Raw genomic sequence first — 18,833 nt, forward strand, 5'->3', positions numbered from 1 at the left:
TACATTGTGATAATGGGGGTAAAAGAATAAATCGTTTTACATTTTTAATTGCTCGATTTCCATTACATATCTGTTGCTTATTTTGGAATTTGAAGGATATCGGCATTAAGAAATTCACACCTTTAGTAAATAACTATACAATAAATAACATATCGCTGGTCACATATTGACACATGGAAAATTACCTGAATATAGTTTGCCATCATTGTCAAATTGAAAAAAATAATTGTCAGTTACTATTAGATAGTTTACTTACAATATAAATTTAAACATATTCGTAATAAATACAAACAGTCATGTCACAGAGTTTCATTTCCTGTATACCTTTACGGTATTGTTCAAATTCTATAGTGATTATTCCTAGATAAAACAATCAATTTTCAAAAGATAAGTAATAGTGTTTATTTTGGCCTTAATATCAAAGTATTGAAAAAGAAATTTATTAAAAATTTCATAGAAACAAATATCGTTTCCACTTGGAAAAAATGTTCGTTACACTTTTTCTAAAGTATTAAAATATGGAATTAATTCTACACAGAAAAAACTGTTTTCTATATACTTTCAATTCAAATATTTATCAGATATTGAATTAGTTTTAATAATTTCGTAATTTAATCCAGTATTCATTTGTTCAAAAACAAAATTTCCTAATATTTTCATCCAAAATTTTGAGTATTCAATTTGATTATTTGGATAATTGAAAATACAATTTTCGTTATTTTATAATATTATAATTCCGTATTTCAGATTTTAATTTGATGGCGCTTTTTATATTAAAACTAAAGTGAAGTTTTTTGGTACAGAAATTGATTAAAAATTTTAGAAAAACAAATAATTACAAACAAATATTATTTCCATTTCGAAAACTGTGGTTTTATACGGAAGTACGGAATTAATTCCACTTTCGATCGGAATGGAATTCTGCGACAGGCTTGTATGTTTAATATTTACATTTATTGTGAATGTTTAACAACTGAATTTATATCACTATTGTGAATGTATGTTTTCTTACTTAGTTTTCTAAATTTATTTCAAAAATAAAAAAAACTGTAACATGTCTGCTAATTTAAATTTTTCATTGCATAAATATTTACTTAAATGTACAAGTTACAACTGAAATTCTTAATGCTTTTAATAATTTAAATGATTGTTGTTCATGTTTTGTGGGTTTTATAATCTGTTTTTTTTATTTATTGATTTTTTTTTAAAAAAATTACAAAATTTTATTTTAGTTTTCAATATAAATAACTATATAATGAATGACTTACATAAGATCTAATATAGGGTAACAGATACGGATATTTTAATTCAAAATTCATAAAAAATTCACGGTGGCTGAGTTTAAAATACAACAGATTTGTGGGAAAATAATTCAATCATTAGATTATAAAGAAAATATGATCAAATGCTTTTACCGAAGTTGAGAAAGAAGTTTTTTTTAATTGTAATGTGAATTGCAATTAATGTATTATTTTACATAAAAATTAGCTCAATCATTTTAAATATCTGACTTATAATACATATAATTGTTTAAATACAAAATTTTTAAAAGGTTTACACCCATATTCATAAACAATTTTTAAATTTATAAAAGGCTTATAAAAGGGTCTTTCATTTAGCGCTTCCTATCTTTAAATTTAAATAAAACAAAGGAAGGCCTATTCGGAAGGCCTATCGATGAAATATAACATCGTGAAAATGTACACTGCGGCTTCTCTGGAGCGTAAATCAGGCTGAATTTGAACGATGTCATGTTGGCTTTGAGAGCCGCTGTGACAACTTAAGAAAACACCACAAGAAAAAGTCTAACGGGTTGAAATCACACGATCTCGGTGGTCAGTTCACAACATCTCCACGTGAGATGACCATGCCCTCAAATCGCTCGTTCTTATGTGACATGAGCTGTGTGGTACGTAGCGCCGTTCTATTGAAACGGTGACGGCCTGGCCAAAGTCTTTCTCAACGAAATATGGACCGATGACGCCGCCAGCCCAATTATGGCCGCCATCAACTGTCAAAGTTTGGAAGTCCTTATTGGATTTAAAAATTGTTTATGATTATGGGGTTTAATTTTTATTTCAAATAATTTTCTAGCCTTATTTGAAATAATCTCTTTCTGTTATCCTTTATTACATCATATTGTAATTATTTTTGTTTGTGGTATATATTTCTTTAATATGACTGACTTTATGAGTTTGTTTTGTTAAGAGACTAAAAGCTGTTTTATGTTTTTTTTTTGTATTTTTATATTTATTTTTTATCCCATATAATTTTTCATTTTGGGTCTCATATCTTAAATACATATTTTCACTTTTTTTTTGTTTTAATTAAAGTTTTGCAGTTACTAATTGCCGTAAAATTTGATTTTGTTAATAATTTTGTTTGTTTATTGTTTAAATATAGTTTTATATATGTATGTAAATATATAAAAAAAACAAGCTTAATACATATAAATAGGAGAATTTCTAACATACAAATATTGATTATTTGAAAAAGAATAATAATAAAAAGAAGGCATACAAATTATTGCAAATTAATTTCATTATAATAGTTTTGTTTTATTTTAGTTCATTTATTGAAATTATCATCATGTCATAATAACCAAAAATTATATTAAAAATCTTGTCAATTTTACTTTAATGGAAACACATAATAATATATTCTCACGGTGTACATGGTACATTTTACAAAAAAAGTGTAACTTATTTCAAAAAGGAAAGATTGCAAATAAAAACTTTATTTTTTTTTCAAGAATAATATAGTAAATTGTGTTTATTTTAATTTAAAATTAAAAAAAATTATTAATAATAATAATAATAATAATAAAAAGAAATATGATTTATATAATGATGTTTTATTACAGCAATTGGCAGCAATGAGTTTCGGGTTTTGACGGCTCTCGTACCTCAGTTTGTTTTTTACGTGTTGAAATATCCCTGATAAGATCGTAAAATATCTAAAGTATTATTAAGGGAGACAGAGAAAAAAAGGTAAAAAAACATTAACAATCATATAATTTGTTTTCAATAAATATAAAACTGTTTTAAAATAAAAATAAAAACCATAGAAAACCATTGTTTTATTTATTTATTTTTTTTTAAGGAAAGAAAAATGTACAAGTGTTGTGCAGAAAAAAGCAAAGTAAATAATAAAGAAATTTATAGTAGAGAAAATTGAATAGGAATAGTTTAAAAGAATATTTACAAATATTTTACAATATTTACACTATTCAAATAGTAACTAAAATAACAAAAATTATCTCATAAATTTATATTACAACTAACTTAATATTTAATAGATTTAATAGAGAGATCCTGTATTTATCAAAAATTTCCTATATTCACATTGACCAACTAAGAAAAGTTGATTTAAGATACCTAGTATGTTTTCCTTCCAAATTTCCCCCAAAATCGTTAGGAAATGATTGCCTATCTAACTTTTCAAAAACTTTATTACAAACAGTCGGAAATCACTCTTCGTAGTATATTTACAAGAGTAATGCTGTAGCGAATATGCTACAGTTAGAAAAATCATTCTGAATTTCCAAGATTTGTATTAGTATTTGAATCAGAATTAATTAATTAATTTTTTTAATTTTAATACTCAATATTTTTGTTAGATTTGCTACATTTACATAGGTAGTTTACTATAGAGCGTTAGTTGTTGCTAAAAAAATGGTAAATAATATTCGCGATATTGTTTTGGTGTTGCAAGATTTTATGGTAGATTTATGGACTTATACAGTCATAGAAACGAAAATCTCTGGACTTGAACTCCATGTAAACGTCAACTTGGCTTCACTGTCAAATTTACTAAACATTTTAAGAATACATATTGATTTTCTTTGAATGCGATTCCAAGTTCAAGCAGATTAATCCATATACTTTAACATTACACTTTCTTATGTATTTTGTAATACGCCCTTATAAGGGGGCGGGGATGTTTGAGATTCATTTAAATTTTACTACTAAATTGAAATTACTTGAGACTTTCCAAATACACTCAGGTCTCGTTTTATGCGGATTCAAATTTATGCGGTTTTTAAATTTACAATTTTTATGGAATTTTAACAGATTTTAAAATTTTAGATGTTTTTTTTTAAATTCTAGTGATGAAAATGGTATTTTACAATATGATTATATCATCTAGTGATGAAAGTGACGTTGAACCAATTCCTAAACGATGCGGACAATTATTCAGTCATTCAGATTGATCATACATATTTACAGAATTTCCTTAAATAATGTTTTAGCTTAATTTTTGGATCATTTTCAGTTTTTGTTAATATTTTTAAAGGATTTTTGTTTTTACTGTTTAAGTAAATGAAATATAGTTTTGTTGATTTTTTTATGCGATTTTGCTTTGGTTTTTTAATTAAAATTTGAATTTATGCGGTTTTTCAGAATTTTGGAATGAATCATTAGTTTTTATATGAAGCTAGAGTATCATTTTATGCGATTTTTTTTGGAACGCATCTATCGCATAAAACGAGACCTGAGTGTATTCGGTTTCGAATTAGGCCAAAAATCGGCCTAATACCAGTATTCGGTAAAACTTGGACAAACATTTCTAAATATCTTGTAAAAGCTGTTTCATCAAAAAGCTTTTCAGTTTAAGATTAATGGAGTCCACAATGAAAAGTGGCTTCTGCTTCTTTTTTTCGGAATAGTTTCAATTCCATAGTTTATATTCCGATCGATTTCGTTTTAGGTTCTTCAGATTCCGTGTAATTTATTAATTAAAAAAAAAAAATAATAATTCTGTATTTCTGATATTAATTTGACAGCGTTTTTTATATCAAAACAAAAGTGAAGTTTTTGGTACAGAAATTTATTAAGAATTTTAGAAAAACAAATAGTTACAATGAAATATCAATTCCACTTTGAAAACTGAAAGTGGTTTCATTCCGAAAGAAATTTTCATTTTACTTTTTCTGAAGAAGCGAAATACGGAATTAATTCCACTTTCGATCGGAATGGAATTCTGTGACAGGCCTGTAGATATGAAATATTTAAGTTATAAACTGAGAAATAAACTCTAGTTGTCTTTATTCCTTAGACGAGGTCTTTTCCGGGATGAGCTATTAATTTATTTAAATCTTAATTCAGAATTAAAAAAAAATGTCAGCAATTCATTCCATAAAACCATTCATAGCTTTATTTGAATAGTATTCATTCATTGTTGAATTGATTTACAATTAAATTAATTCATAATAAAATTCATTCGAATTATGAATGGTTCAATTTAAAATTTAATCGAAATAGAATGAATAGATTTAAATTGAAGAAAAATTTATCTATTATGAATTTAATAAATAGAAAAACTAAGGAATTAAGCGAAAAAATTAATTCGTAAATAATTCTTTAATATCATGTTTAAGAGATAACAGTTGTTTGACATTGATAATCGAATTATGAATTAATTCTTTCGAACAGTTGTTTCCGGTTTATGATAGGTTCTGGTTAGGATTTTTATCCCCGGAATTCCCGGTACAAATTTCCCGGGAATTTTGCCAATTTTTCACTACCCGATTCCCGGGATTTTTACTCGGGAATCCCGGGAATTAAAATCTGATGAAAATTTTATTATTTATATGAAAATTTAAAAAAAGAATTCATTATTTATAGAATTTATTTCTTATTGAATCAATCCAATTTCTTCTTCAAATCCATAACAAAATAGCTTCAAAAATGTATTAAATGATTAAATTTTTCTTCAATTCAAATCTTTTACAAAAAGGCTTAAGGCAATTTTTTTCAATTAATTTTGTAAATGATAAAAACAAAACTGAATCAAGAAAAAAACTCAATTTGAATTAAGAAAAATTAAATCATTCAAAGTTTGAATAAATTCTGTTACTAATTAACTTCAAAATTAATTTAGTTTAAACAAAGGCTTGTGAATGAATCTAAAAAAAAATAAATATTGGGAATGGATTTATGGAATGAAAGGCTGACATTTTTAGACTTTAGTGAATTAAGCTCAAATTGTATTAATTAATTCGAAGCTCTGATATATAATAATTATAACACTAAGTTTTATACGAAATTTGGTTACAATATTCCTAATTTACAGTATAATTATATATTTCGGGAATAGCCGGGTACCCGGGAATATAAAAAAAAAAATCCCGATTCCCGGGAATCTAAAAAGGTCGAGAAATTAAAAACCCTAGTTCTGGTAGATCAAGCCTTCTTGAATCGTAAACAATTATCTGTCAATTTGAATATTCTCGACGTCCGGGCCTTCCCTGATGATTCCAATCTAGTATGATTTAATGACCTTCCGTATATATACATATGATCATTACAGGATCATCTGCGTATATCCATTGTAAAAACGCTACCAAGGTAACAGAAAGACTCAACGTTAACTATGTGTTCCCCTTTTCAATTTCAGGTTTTTTTTATTGATCATTGCACTTAGTATGATTCTTTAACATTTGCGCAACATATTATCTAGGTATACCAACGAATATGAAGAGAAAAATCTAGGTTTGTCTTCAGCACAACGCAATCAGTATTTTTTACGCTCATGACACACAGCGTCATGTTTACTTTCGGGTTGTGTACGTGTAAATTCACGAAAATGTTCGTAATCTCAACAATATGAACGCCTACCAATGATCTAGATCGTGTGATTTAACACCATGTCATTTGTTTTTATAGTTATTTGACGACAAATATCTATGCCTACAAGCCTCCAACCATCCATGCATGTAGGAGGAAATTTAACGTTGTATCACCGAAATTCAGTCACATTTATGGAAATTTTCATACAAACATTATGATTCAATATTCTGATTTCTATTTAATTCAAATAATATACAAAATATCGGTACTAGTACTTTAATACATATTAATACTTCAGAGTTTAAAGTTTAGCTCAGACAACAACCATGTTTTGAGTTTCAATGGCCCATAATCATAGTCAAACACTAAAGTCGGTTCTTTTTAAAAACAACTTTAAAATAAAAACCAGCTTTTTATTAATTTGCAACCATAGTCAAAATTAAAGTATGTTTTAAATTGAACCGACTTTAACTGGGTGCCACCGCAAATGTAGAAAATGTTTTCATACAATATACAACAAAAAACAGACAAGTGGCAACTCTGAACAGCTGACATACAAAATTAAAAAAAAAATCAAAAAAACGTAAACAATAAAAGTAACCGGGACATCTAAAGAAAGAAAGTTGTTTGTTGTGGAAAAATGGAAAAGATAAGATTAATATCATAATTACGATATTTTGGTACTAATTTTATTGATAACTGTTCAATAATTGCAAAATCTCTACCAATATCTTGTAACTTAAACATTTTTTACTTTGTGACGAACTTTTTTACTAGGCGAAGAACAGCTGATGCTGTTGTTAAACGAGTTAAAAACAACTTCAGCTAGTTTTATATTTAGAGTCGACTTCAGCGTCAGAAGTATACTTTAACTTGTCTATGATAGACCTAAAGTCCACTCTTAAGTAAAGTCGAGTTTAATTCTCTTAAAATGTACTTTATGACTATGATTATGGGCCAATGTTTTTAAGTTGTTTAGTACTAATTTTCTAATTTTCTAATAACTAAATGTAATTTATACTTATTCAATACTAAATACTAAACTAATTATATTAAATTTCTAACAACAATAAATAAAAAAACCACAACACCATCATTAAAGAAACACTGTTCTTAACCTAAATTTTAAAATAAAACTATGATTATAAATATTAATTTCAAAAAACACAGAATACAATAACAAAAAAAGCATAAATAATACTCACACACTTAAATGGAGAAAAAACAAACAAAAAACAACAATTAAATGTTAGTGAAAAATAAAGAAAAACAATACAAATTTGTTAAATGTGTGGTAAAATTAGATGAATTAGTAAAACTACAACAGAAAAAACACATAAAATATATAAATTATAGTCATGTGTGATAGTAAAAGTTACAAAAAACCAAAGCCATCAAAAATTATAAAAAAATAGTTAATGAAATGATAAATAAAGAAAACTAGAAATTTTAGAGAGAGAGAGAAAAAAAGTTAGAAAGTGCTTTTTAAAAAAAATTATATGAGAAAAAGTTGTTTAGAAAAACCAAAAATATAAGAGGAATTCACAGTTTCTTATTTGCAAGTTTTAAATAATAAGATTCTAAACATTCAGGAAAAATAAGATTTGAAAAGATAGAAAGTTCATGGTAGATCACATAACTGACAATTTCTTTACAAGATAAGATCATTATACTAAAGGATTCCTTTTAAATACTAATGTTATTTGACATCATTAGAATTATAACCGATTTGCTGCTAAAATCTTTAAATTGAATTGCTTTTTAAATAAACCACCGATCTTGTTAAAAAAACATGCAACACAACCATGAATTCTCTCTTATAGTTAAAAAAAAAATACAAATTTATTTCAAATTACTTTGTTTTCACACAAATTGCTAATGTAAATTAAATTACTTAAAATTATATTGTATTAAAAAGTAAAAGTGTATTAGTGGTAGATATTTTTGTAAACAATTATAATTTCATGTTGTTTTAAAATAGATTATTTATTTATTTTGTTGTTGTTAATTTAAATGTTAATAATAGATTGTTATTTTGTTAATTGTTTGGTATTTGTGTTGGAAATGGTTAGAAAAAAAAATAGTATTTTTGTATGCACCTATTGCCTAAAGAAGTGTACACTTTAATCTCCGTTTCTTGCATCTATCTCTAGCTCGCCCACTGGTCGCTTTTGAATCTTCAGTTTTGCGTGATCTTATTTCGCGCATCAAATCAAAAAATACCTGCATTTTACATACAAAAAACAATTAATAATAATAGTAATAAGAAAATAAAACAAACAATAGACGATGATGACAAAAAGAGTATATATAATAAAATTGTTTGGTTTAAATATTTTTTTTGTTTAAGAGAAAAGAGAGAAAGAGAAGAAAAACAAATAAAATTAAATTATAGAAGCAGCAGCAGCGGTAGCAGCAACATTAGCATTATTATTAATATTAATTTTTCTAAAAATTTATCAATCATTTACATATTAGCAAGTGTTAATTAATATAAAAAAACATTTTATGTAAATTATAAGATTTGCAGCAAATTATAAAGAAACAAATACTACTAAGAAACAAATTTTTAAAAATGATTATCAAAACTTAAATAAAGTTAAGGGAAAAATATTAAATAGGTAGGTATAAATAACTTGATTACAATTTCAGTAAAAAATTAAATTCCCTTAAAATATTTGAGAAATAAAATAAAAATCAATAATTTATTTCGTGTTTCAGTTTTCGCCTAAACTAATCCTCGACTTTCACAACAACATTTACAAACTAAAATGTTTGTAAATTTATGAATTCTCCATAAAATTTCGAGAGAATTTTTTAAGTAACGAATTCGATCGATATCGCTAATTATATATAGCGTTCTCGCTTAGCTGGAAATTTTTCGAATGGACTACGATAGTAAGCAACGTAAAAGCTTCTAATTTCGATACTACTGCTATTTCAATACTTTTTTAAACCTTCTAATTTAGTTCTACAGGAATTTTACCAAATGTATTGGTTGGTTATCTTTTGAACACAGTTTTTGTCTTTAATAACTTATATGTAATTTTGAATCTGTCATTTATTCTATTGAACATTATAGAATAAACAACAAAGTTTTTTTTGCTTCGAAAATGTCGAATTTTGTACCAACAAAGCGTCATATGCGAGAAGAAGGAAAAAAGTGCCGCTGAAGCTCACCTAGTGATCACCTTATGCTGAATGTGTTCCAGAAATGGTGATTTTGACACGAAAGAGAAAAATCGTCTAGGCCAACCAAAAAAGTTTGAAGAAAAAGAATTGGATATATTACACCGTGTTGTAAAACTCAAAATCATTGGGAGCTACTATAGCAGCAATCTAAAAACGTTTGCTAGCAGGAAGATTCATCAAAAAGCTGGGAAATTGGGTAACATACCAATTGAAGTCGAGAGACCTTGCATGTCCGAAATGATACTTAAACGCTATTAAAGATAATCATTTTTGTACCGAATGAAAAATGGATGCATTACAATAACCCAAAGCTTAAGAGATCGTATGTGAAGCCCGGCTAAGGTAATTCTCTGCATTTGGTGGATGCAAAAGGGTCCTATCTATTATGAGCTGCTGAAATCTGGCCAGAAAATCACAATGAAATTTTTGTGGTGCAAAACATTTTTGGTAAAATCAACTTAAGATGAAAAAAATATTTGTGAAAATTTGTTTTAAAACAAGTAAGAGAGCTATATTCGTCTGTGCCGAATCTTATATACCCTTCACCAAATTATACTTCAAAATAAAAATTTTAAATATTTTTAGGTAAACAAAATTTATTTTTTTTACAGTTTTTTCATTTCTTGGGAAAAAAATTTTCAAATTGTTTTTTTTAAATTTTTAAAAATTTAATTTTTTTTTTAAATTTTAATTTTTTTTAATATCTAGCGATTGGAAACTTTTGGTGAAAAAAAAATCGGGTTAAAAATATTTTTTCCGATTTTGACCCATTGTAGGTCCAACTTACTATGGTTTTATATACGTCATTACAAAGGTCTTTGAAATATCTATCATTAGATATCCATATTGTCTATATTAATGACTTAGTAATCCAGATATAGGTCAAAAATCGAGGTTGTAATGATTTTTTCCTTATATTTCAGCCATTTGTGGACCAATTTTCTCGATTTTAAATAGAAAGAATTCCGGAGATATTGATGTATAAATCGTGTATATAAGTTATTTGATTTCAACAGACAGACAGACACATAGATAGGCGCATATAGCTTAATCGACTCCGCTATATATAAGGATCCAGAATATATACACTTTATAGGGTCGGAAATGAAAAATGTAGAAATTACAAACGGAATGACAAGCTTATATATACACAGAGAAAAGAGATTCATGATGGCAACCGAATTTGTTGCCAATCGAATGATTCGGTTGCACACATAGAATTTTTCGGTTCCATCAACAGAAAGCCAGTTTATAAAGAAGAATATCGGTTGAAGCAACCAACATTTTGTTACTGTTTCTAAAATATTGTAGCTACAACTGTAAAATTCGATTGGCAACAAATTCGGTTGCTATCACGAATCTTACGATGGTGAAGGGTATAAAAATTGGTGAAAAAAATGTTGCAGGAAAATAATTTGGTGAACAAACCTAGGTATCCGCGGCATTTTTACTTATATCTCAGTCATTTGTGGACCAATTATAATAGCAACTTAAGTTGAACTATAGCGGATATATTGATGTAAGGAGTGAGATTGAAAAAATCAATAAATGTTAACAAAAAAGAAACCACTAAACCTACAGTTTTGATTTTTTTGTTTATTTGATTGAAATTATTATTACAATTTACAAAAAATATTTGGGGAATTCATATTTCCTAATATATCGCACTCGTTCAACAATACTGTATTAACTCAAAATTTTAAAATGTTCAGTAGAGGCCAAACACTGTTTGTGATTACATTTTAAGAGAATTTGAAAATCCGAATACATCATATTAAGCAAATTCCATTTGAAAATATATTTACATTGTTTTTCTTTAAAATTTGAGTTTTTTGAGTTAATACCATTTTTCTGAAACTTCTCGATATTTTTTGTATTATTTTATCAACAAAACAGTATCAACTCAAAATACAACCAAATTTAAATAAAACAATTTGATTATTTTTAACTTGAATAAAGGCTCAATTCAAAATAATAAATTTTTTTAGGAAAATATACGATGTATTTCTATTTAAATTTTTGTATTAACTCAAAATAATATCTTTATGTTGATATAAAGGTGGTCCCTACACTATGGTCTCAAATGTGGTTTTCGAGATAAAAGAGTAATCGGAATACCTTGAAATTTTTACCGTAGATAGATATTGATGTTGTTAGTTGATTTCTTGCAAAAAGTGAATTTTTAAAAATTTTGACTTAATACAGTATTGTTGAACGAGTGCGATATTATAATAGTTTAAAAAAAAATTTTGTTGTGTTTAAAACAAAAAAGTTCTAAACTATAAGACTTTTTGAACTATTTTTATTGTTTTATCATAAAATAACTAACACATTCTTTTATGAAGCTCAACAACAATTTGTTTAAACTATCATAATATATTAGGACATTATGACAATATGACTTAATAGCAGACCGTTTGAATCCCCCCATTATTTTTATAGTTCTAATCAATAGTAATGAATTTATGAACCTTTTCCGGAAACTCTTCCTTGACGTAAATTTGCGTATTTATAGATTTGCCGCAACTGCATATTGATTTCCATACCAAGAAGTTTTTGGAAAAATTTTCTGCCTTTAGGTCCTAAACTTTGCTACAACATTCCCTCGAGCATCAGCAATATTAAAAAAATTTACCCGAAAGCTTCGAAAAATTTTGCAGAACATACGTTTCGCCATCCATTATGCAGCAGTTATATTTTTTTTTATAAAATTTGACTCTAATTTCCGTGCTCTGTCTTTGGCCTCTAAATTTTTAGCAGAGTTCCTGTCAGGAACTTTTTGAGCCGTAGATGTTTTTAAACCTGCATTGGCTTTAACTTTTCATACCAAATAGTCCGAGTACTGAGCTAAACGGACTGCTTTCCTACCGGATGTGTTGAGAGCTCTTTTGAAAAAGCTTTCTATTTATTGGCTTTAGAAACATCATGTGAACCATCCCTCATACCAGAACCAGGTTTTCTATCAACAGACAAGTTCACTCTATACTGTTTAATAACATTGGAGTCAGTTTACCGGCATACCTTTGATTGTTTGGCCAACTTTTTGTAGGACCCAGTCCGGTTTTGTTGAAAATATTTAATAATTTTAGTACGCACTTTTTTCTCGTCACTCATTTTAATCAGATTAACATCAAATAAACCTGATTGACATTAAACATAATAACTGACATAATTTTCAAAGGTAACTTTATCAAAAAATATCAAATAATAAATACTGGGTTAAAAGTTTTAAGGAAAAACGTGTGTTAAGTTTTTTTTCGTTCTCACTCCTTATCAATCATATATGTAAGTTATTTGGGGGCTTTGGAACAGACAGATGGATATGGATACATCGAATCCGAAGGGTATAACTAAGGCTGCATTTGTATTACTCAAAATTGTAAAGTTTCAAATAGAAAACTCCGCAAATATTCAATGAGAAATATGAGCGATCATGGATTTAAGGTGAGAAATATAAGTGATCACAGATTAGATTATACATAGTTATTTTTAAAAAACTCAATATTTAGCGAGCTAAAGCTGATTTGCGATTTTTCTGAATGAGTGAAAATATAAAATTTTCCAAAAAAATAACAACTTATAGCGATTTACTGAGATATTATGAAACTTAAACATAAATATGTATCAGTTTCACGATAAGCCAAATATGTACGTCTAATTCAGCACCAAGACAACTCGAGCTTTCAGGAGGAGACTTTTTTAATACTATTGTATATCGATCATGTACCCTGCCTTTGCACCCAATACTTTTTTATTTTCTCACACAAGAGAGGCTAACGTTTTTCGAAACCTGAATGTAATTTTATGCAAACATTTTAACCAACATGATGCATTAAATAAAAAACAGCATAAATCAGTGGCCGGCATAAAGATAAAATGAAACATGAATTAAAATATCATCTTATGCACTTGGTTTGTTGTAATTTGTTGACATTCTGTTATTTACTGGTAAATAAGTGATCAAGCTATATGACTATCTATATTCTGCTCGTGTTATTCCATATTAAAATATTTGAATCTAAGAATTACTAAAACTACACTCTAAAATGAGGATTTTTTTAACAAAATACTCATATCATTGAAATCTAGAAATTAAACTCCAATCTACAACTTTTGTGTTGAAAGTTATGAAAATTTATGAAAGAAAGTTGAAAAAAAAATATGTGATAAAGAAAAGAAAATCTTAACATTATAACAAAAACAACAATAATAAATGAAATTGATGAAAACAACTAAACGAAGTAAAAAAAACAACATTAAGAAAATATTGAAAAATAAAATTGAAAGTAAATAATAAAACATTTAAAGAAATAATAATGAAAATAAACAACAAATTGCAGCGTGTGTGTGTAAGTGATTGATGGAAAGTGTAAATGTGTTGATATGTAAAATTTTCATACAATTGATCAGAAATAAAATAGAGGGTTAACAAATTGTAATGGGGGACTGGACAAAAAAAAAACAAAACAAAATATGTAATTCAAATAATAAAATAAACTTAATAAACATAAAGAAACTAACTTAAAACTCAGCTGCATTTAAGTAAAATAAAATTATAAACCCCTTTCTTTAGTTTAGTAATACTTTTTTTGTTGCTTATTGATTGAATTTATCTTTAAAGTACTACAGACAAAGGATTTTTATAGAAAACAAAATAAATAACCAAGAAATACGCAACAGAATAAACTTACCTTATCGACATTTTCACGTGTTTTGGCCGATGTTTCCACATATGGCACCTGCCATTGTTGGGCTCTGGTCTGACATTCGTTCAGTGGAACTCTGCGCCTGTCATTTAAATCGCATTTGTTACCAACCAACAGGAATGGTATGCTTTCGTCATTTTTCACGCGCAATATTTGTTCCCTGCAAAATATTCAAACAAAACAAAATGTTAAGCATTAAATTAGATTAGAAGTGAGAATTTTCGGTTCAGCTTAATTATACTAATCAATAAATAAATATGAAAAATTATTATCATATATTAGTCATAGCTTAGCACATTTTGAAAAGAACTACGAGTATAAATAGAAATGTATAAAGATCAAGTTAAAAATTAATGATGATTTAAAACTGGATTTGAAAATTTCCATTAGAAAGATTTAATGCAAGGTTTAATCCGTTGAAAAAAGTTACACATTCGTAATTAATATGCAAGTAAATCAGTGATCGGCTTAAAGAGAACATTCTACATTAATAAATGCATTCGGCCCTAGTGGCTATGAATGCCGAACACTGAATTAAACCGAGAGCATTTTTTTGGCTTTTCCTAGGTCTGTCGCTGCTGCAAGAATTCTGGGTTATACAGGCTCAATTTGGTACACAGTGACTTCTTTTGATTTTAGAAAATCAAAATTAAATATGAGGCCAACGTTTTCAGACGCCAGATGAATCGGTGCCTTTAAAAACCTGTTTAAGTCCTCCTTCGTTCGATGTTAAAAAAGTGCTTCGGAAGTTTTACCATACATTTGTAACGATTCTTTTCAAGTATTCCCTCTTTCGGAGCTTCAAACTTTTTGTCATCCAACTGAAAAGATCCTTCTCTAGTAACGATCATGTTTAACTCTCCCCTCGTTCGGATTGAAAAAAGGGCATCATAAAATTTCATCATTGTTACGATCCTATTTAAGTCTTCCGTCGTTCGGAAATTTGATCGTACAACTGAACCGATTTAAGTCTTTCCTCTTTCGAAAATTTTATCATACAACTAAAAATACAAGTGAAAATACAGCTTTTGGTTGTTGATCATATAACTATAAAGATCCTGTTTAAGCCTTCCCTCGTTCGGAAATTTTATCATACCACTGTAACGATCTTGGTTAAGTGTTCCCTCGTTCGGAAATTTGATCATATAACTGTAACAATCTTATTTAAAACTTCCCTCATTCGGAAACTTTATCATAAAACTGTAAAGATCCTGTTTAAGTCTTCCCTCTTTCATAAATTTGATCATACTACTGTAACGATCTTGGTTAAGTCCTCCCTCGTTCGGAATTTTGATCATATAACTGTAACGATATTGGTTAAGCCTTCCCTCGTTAGGAAATTTGATGGTATAACTGCCACGATCTTGGTTAACTATTCCCTCTTTCGGAAATTTGATCATACAACTGTAACGATCTTGGTTAATTCTTCCCTCGTTCGGAAATTGTATCATACAACTGTAACAATCATGTTTTAATTTTCCCTCATTCAGAAACTTTATCATAAAACTGTAAATATCCTGTTTAAGTCTTCCCTCTTTCGGAAATTTGAACATACTACTGTAACGATCTTGGTTAAGTTTTCCCTCGTTCGGAAATTTGATCATATAACTGTAACGATCTTGGTTAAATCTTCCTCATTTTCAGAAACTTTATCATTAAACTGTAAAGATAATGTTTAAGTCTTCCCTCGTTTGGAAATTTGATCACATAACTGTAACGATCTTGGTTAAGTCTTCAATCGTTCCTGTTTAAGGCTTCCCTCATTATGACTGAAAGGAGTGCTTCGGAGATTTGATCATATAACGATCCTGTTTAAGTCTTATCTCGTTAGGAGAGGAAATAATGCTTCGGAAATTTAATCATACAACTGTAACAGTATTCATGAACAGAATTTTTTAAACCTAATCTAAAAATAACCTGCCTGTAGTTGTAATAAAAATTAGGTTGACTTAAGTTTAAAGATCATTTTAAAGATTAGCTACTTATTCATCTGTAAGATACATTTTTTATCTTTTTACACAACAAAGTCTGTTTTATTAATAATGTTTATTAATTCCTACATTGTTAGAATATCACATTGCGAAAATCTCAAGCTGTGGTTTAATTTATAATACAACAACAACAAAAATCCCAAAACAAAAAAAAAATAAGTACATAAATATAAATTAAATTTTACCCTCCATAGTATTAAATTTAATATTTACGAAGTAGCGCGCAACAAACAATTACAAATAGATGCTGATCTCAAAACCATAAAACAATAGTGCGAAAATGAAATTAACCGGAGAGAGATAGAGAGAAAAAACACAACAAAACTAACAAACGCATAGCAATTTTTCAATTAAGTATATGAGAAACAAACAGCTATGAAAAGTACTTTTTAATAACTACAAATTTATGCATAAAATCAAAAACAAATTTAGTACTTCTTTTAATTTTTTGCAGTACCATCAGCACTAAAATTAAATTGTAGAGATTATGAAGGTATTCAGTTGAACATAAAACCAGCATATTTTTAAAAAAACAAAACACATATTTTATGCTCAGCATAGGGGCATAAATGCTTATGTTAATTTCAGTAATAAATAAAAATAAATAAAAAAAACAAGGAATTTCCAACCGCAATTAAATAACAATTTTACGTACAAGTATAAAAATATAAATAGCAATTAGCAAGTTTTTCTATTTAATTGTTGAACATATTAAACAATTTACTCATCAAAAATAGTTTTTAAGGCAAAAATTTGTAATATCAATGATAGATAGACGTTTTAACAATTTCGTTTGTTAGAGCTAACAACTTTTAAATGTCTAATAAAATTTTGTTGTATTGATTATTAGCACACGAAATAATTGAAGGAATATTTTCCAAACTTTACAATTAAAAACAAATTAAAAAAATGGAAAATAACAGCTGTTTTCTATAAGGGGTGTCTGAAAATGTTTAAGATATAGCTTTTAACCCAAAATTAAAGAAAAATTATTTATTTTTATGTCATTGAGTGTTGCACAAGGGGATCACTACTTATATTCTTAACTGCAAACAGCTCCTGTCAGTTGACTCCAGTCAAAATTTGAACATTGATAGCATATTACCACGTGGCTTGAGGAGAATATGGAAAAAAACAGAAAATCGTTTTTTCGGAAAAAAATTATCACTCAAATAAAGGCTTAGGCTTGATAAATACTAAAATAAATTTGTTTAAATATTTTTAGGGAAACAAAATTAATTTTTTTTCGAAATTGTTTTTTAAATATTTAAATCTTAATATGAAAAAAAAAATTCGAGTTAAAAATATTTTTCCCGATTTTGAACCATTGTAGGTCCAACTTACTATAGCCTTATATACATCGTTGCAATGGACTTTGAAATATCTATTATTAAATATCCATATTGTCTATATTAATGACTTAATAATCCAGATATAGATCAAAAATAGGCCGAAAATCGAGATTGTCCCGGTTTTTTTCCTTATATCTCAGCCATTTGTGCGCCGATTTTGTCGATTTCAAAAGCAACCGAGCCGGAAGAAGTATGAATCATGTATGTTAGTTATTTGGGGGCTACGAAAAGTTGATTTCAACATACAGACGGACAAATCTATATTGACTTCACTATCTATAACGATCCATAATATATACTTGGTGGGTCGCAAATGAAAAATATAGAAATTACAAACGGAATGACAAACTATATATACCCTTGGCACTCATGGTGAAAGGTATAAAAAATTACGATATGATGTTGACCGATTGTAGACTAAAAGTGCGTAATACGACAGATATTGCATCTAAATAAAATAAGCACATTCTGTTTTAGCCAGTTCGTCCGATAGATGCGCAAGCCTGGTTAGGACTTTCTTACACAGTCTGACCAAGTTAGAAGATCTTGTATAAGATTTAAATGTAGGCTGACTGTCGCCCATGTGCTCCTATAAGTTTTCAGTTAAAACTTTACAAACCTTCCTGATCGCCAATATCAGGAGCAGTATTGAGGACTTTATCGTGAGATAATCATAGAAGACCACAGATCCACAGTCTGAACTCCTTACATGGCTTCGCGACGCCACTCTGGAATCACATTTTCGGTTGACATGAATCTTTTTTTGATTTTCTTTACAAATACCTAATTATAATGCGAACAAGTAAGAGAGCTATATTCGGCTGTGCCGAATCTAATACCCTTTCATAAATTATACTTCAAAATAAAAATTTTAAATATTTTTAGGTAAACATATTTTTTTTCCAAAGTTGTTTTTTTTTTAAATTTAATAATATTTAGCGAAAAAAACTTTTGGTGAAAAAAAAAATCGGGTTAAAAAATATTTTTTTCAATTTTGACCCATTGAAGTTAAAATTTACT

The 18,833-nt window shown here is 27.7% G+C and overlaps 1 protein-coding gene across 2 annotated transcripts in view; it reads right to left on the bottom strand.

Annotated features, from left to right (window-relative positions):
* Positions 1–2,359: 2,359 nt before the first annotated feature.
* The window catches only part of Rala (Ras-like protein A), a 69,777-nt gene continuing 53,303 nt past the window's right edge, over positions 2,360–18,833 (bottom strand). The window contains exons 4-6 of one of the 2 annotated variants that reach the window (XM_065508385.1): positions 14,456–14,630; positions 8,672–8,795; positions 2,360–2,956 (exon numbers count right to left, since the gene is read on the bottom strand). In XM_065508385.1, the coding sequence (XP_065364457.1) occupies positions 8,679–8,795; positions 14,456–14,630 (292 nt within the window). In that variant the 3' untranslated portion in view covers positions 2,360–2,956; positions 8,672–8,678. The remainder of the gene's footprint in view (positions 2,957–8,671; positions 8,796–14,455; positions 14,631–18,833) is intronic. The other variant, XM_065508386.1, reaches the window with a different exon arrangement.

This window comes from Calliphora vicina, chromosome 4 (genome assembly GCF_958450345.1).
Source record: "Calliphora vicina chromosome 4, idCalVici1.1, whole genome shotgun sequence".
Taxonomy (NCBI): Eukaryota; Metazoa; Arthropoda; class Insecta; order Diptera; family Calliphoridae; genus Calliphora; species Calliphora vicina.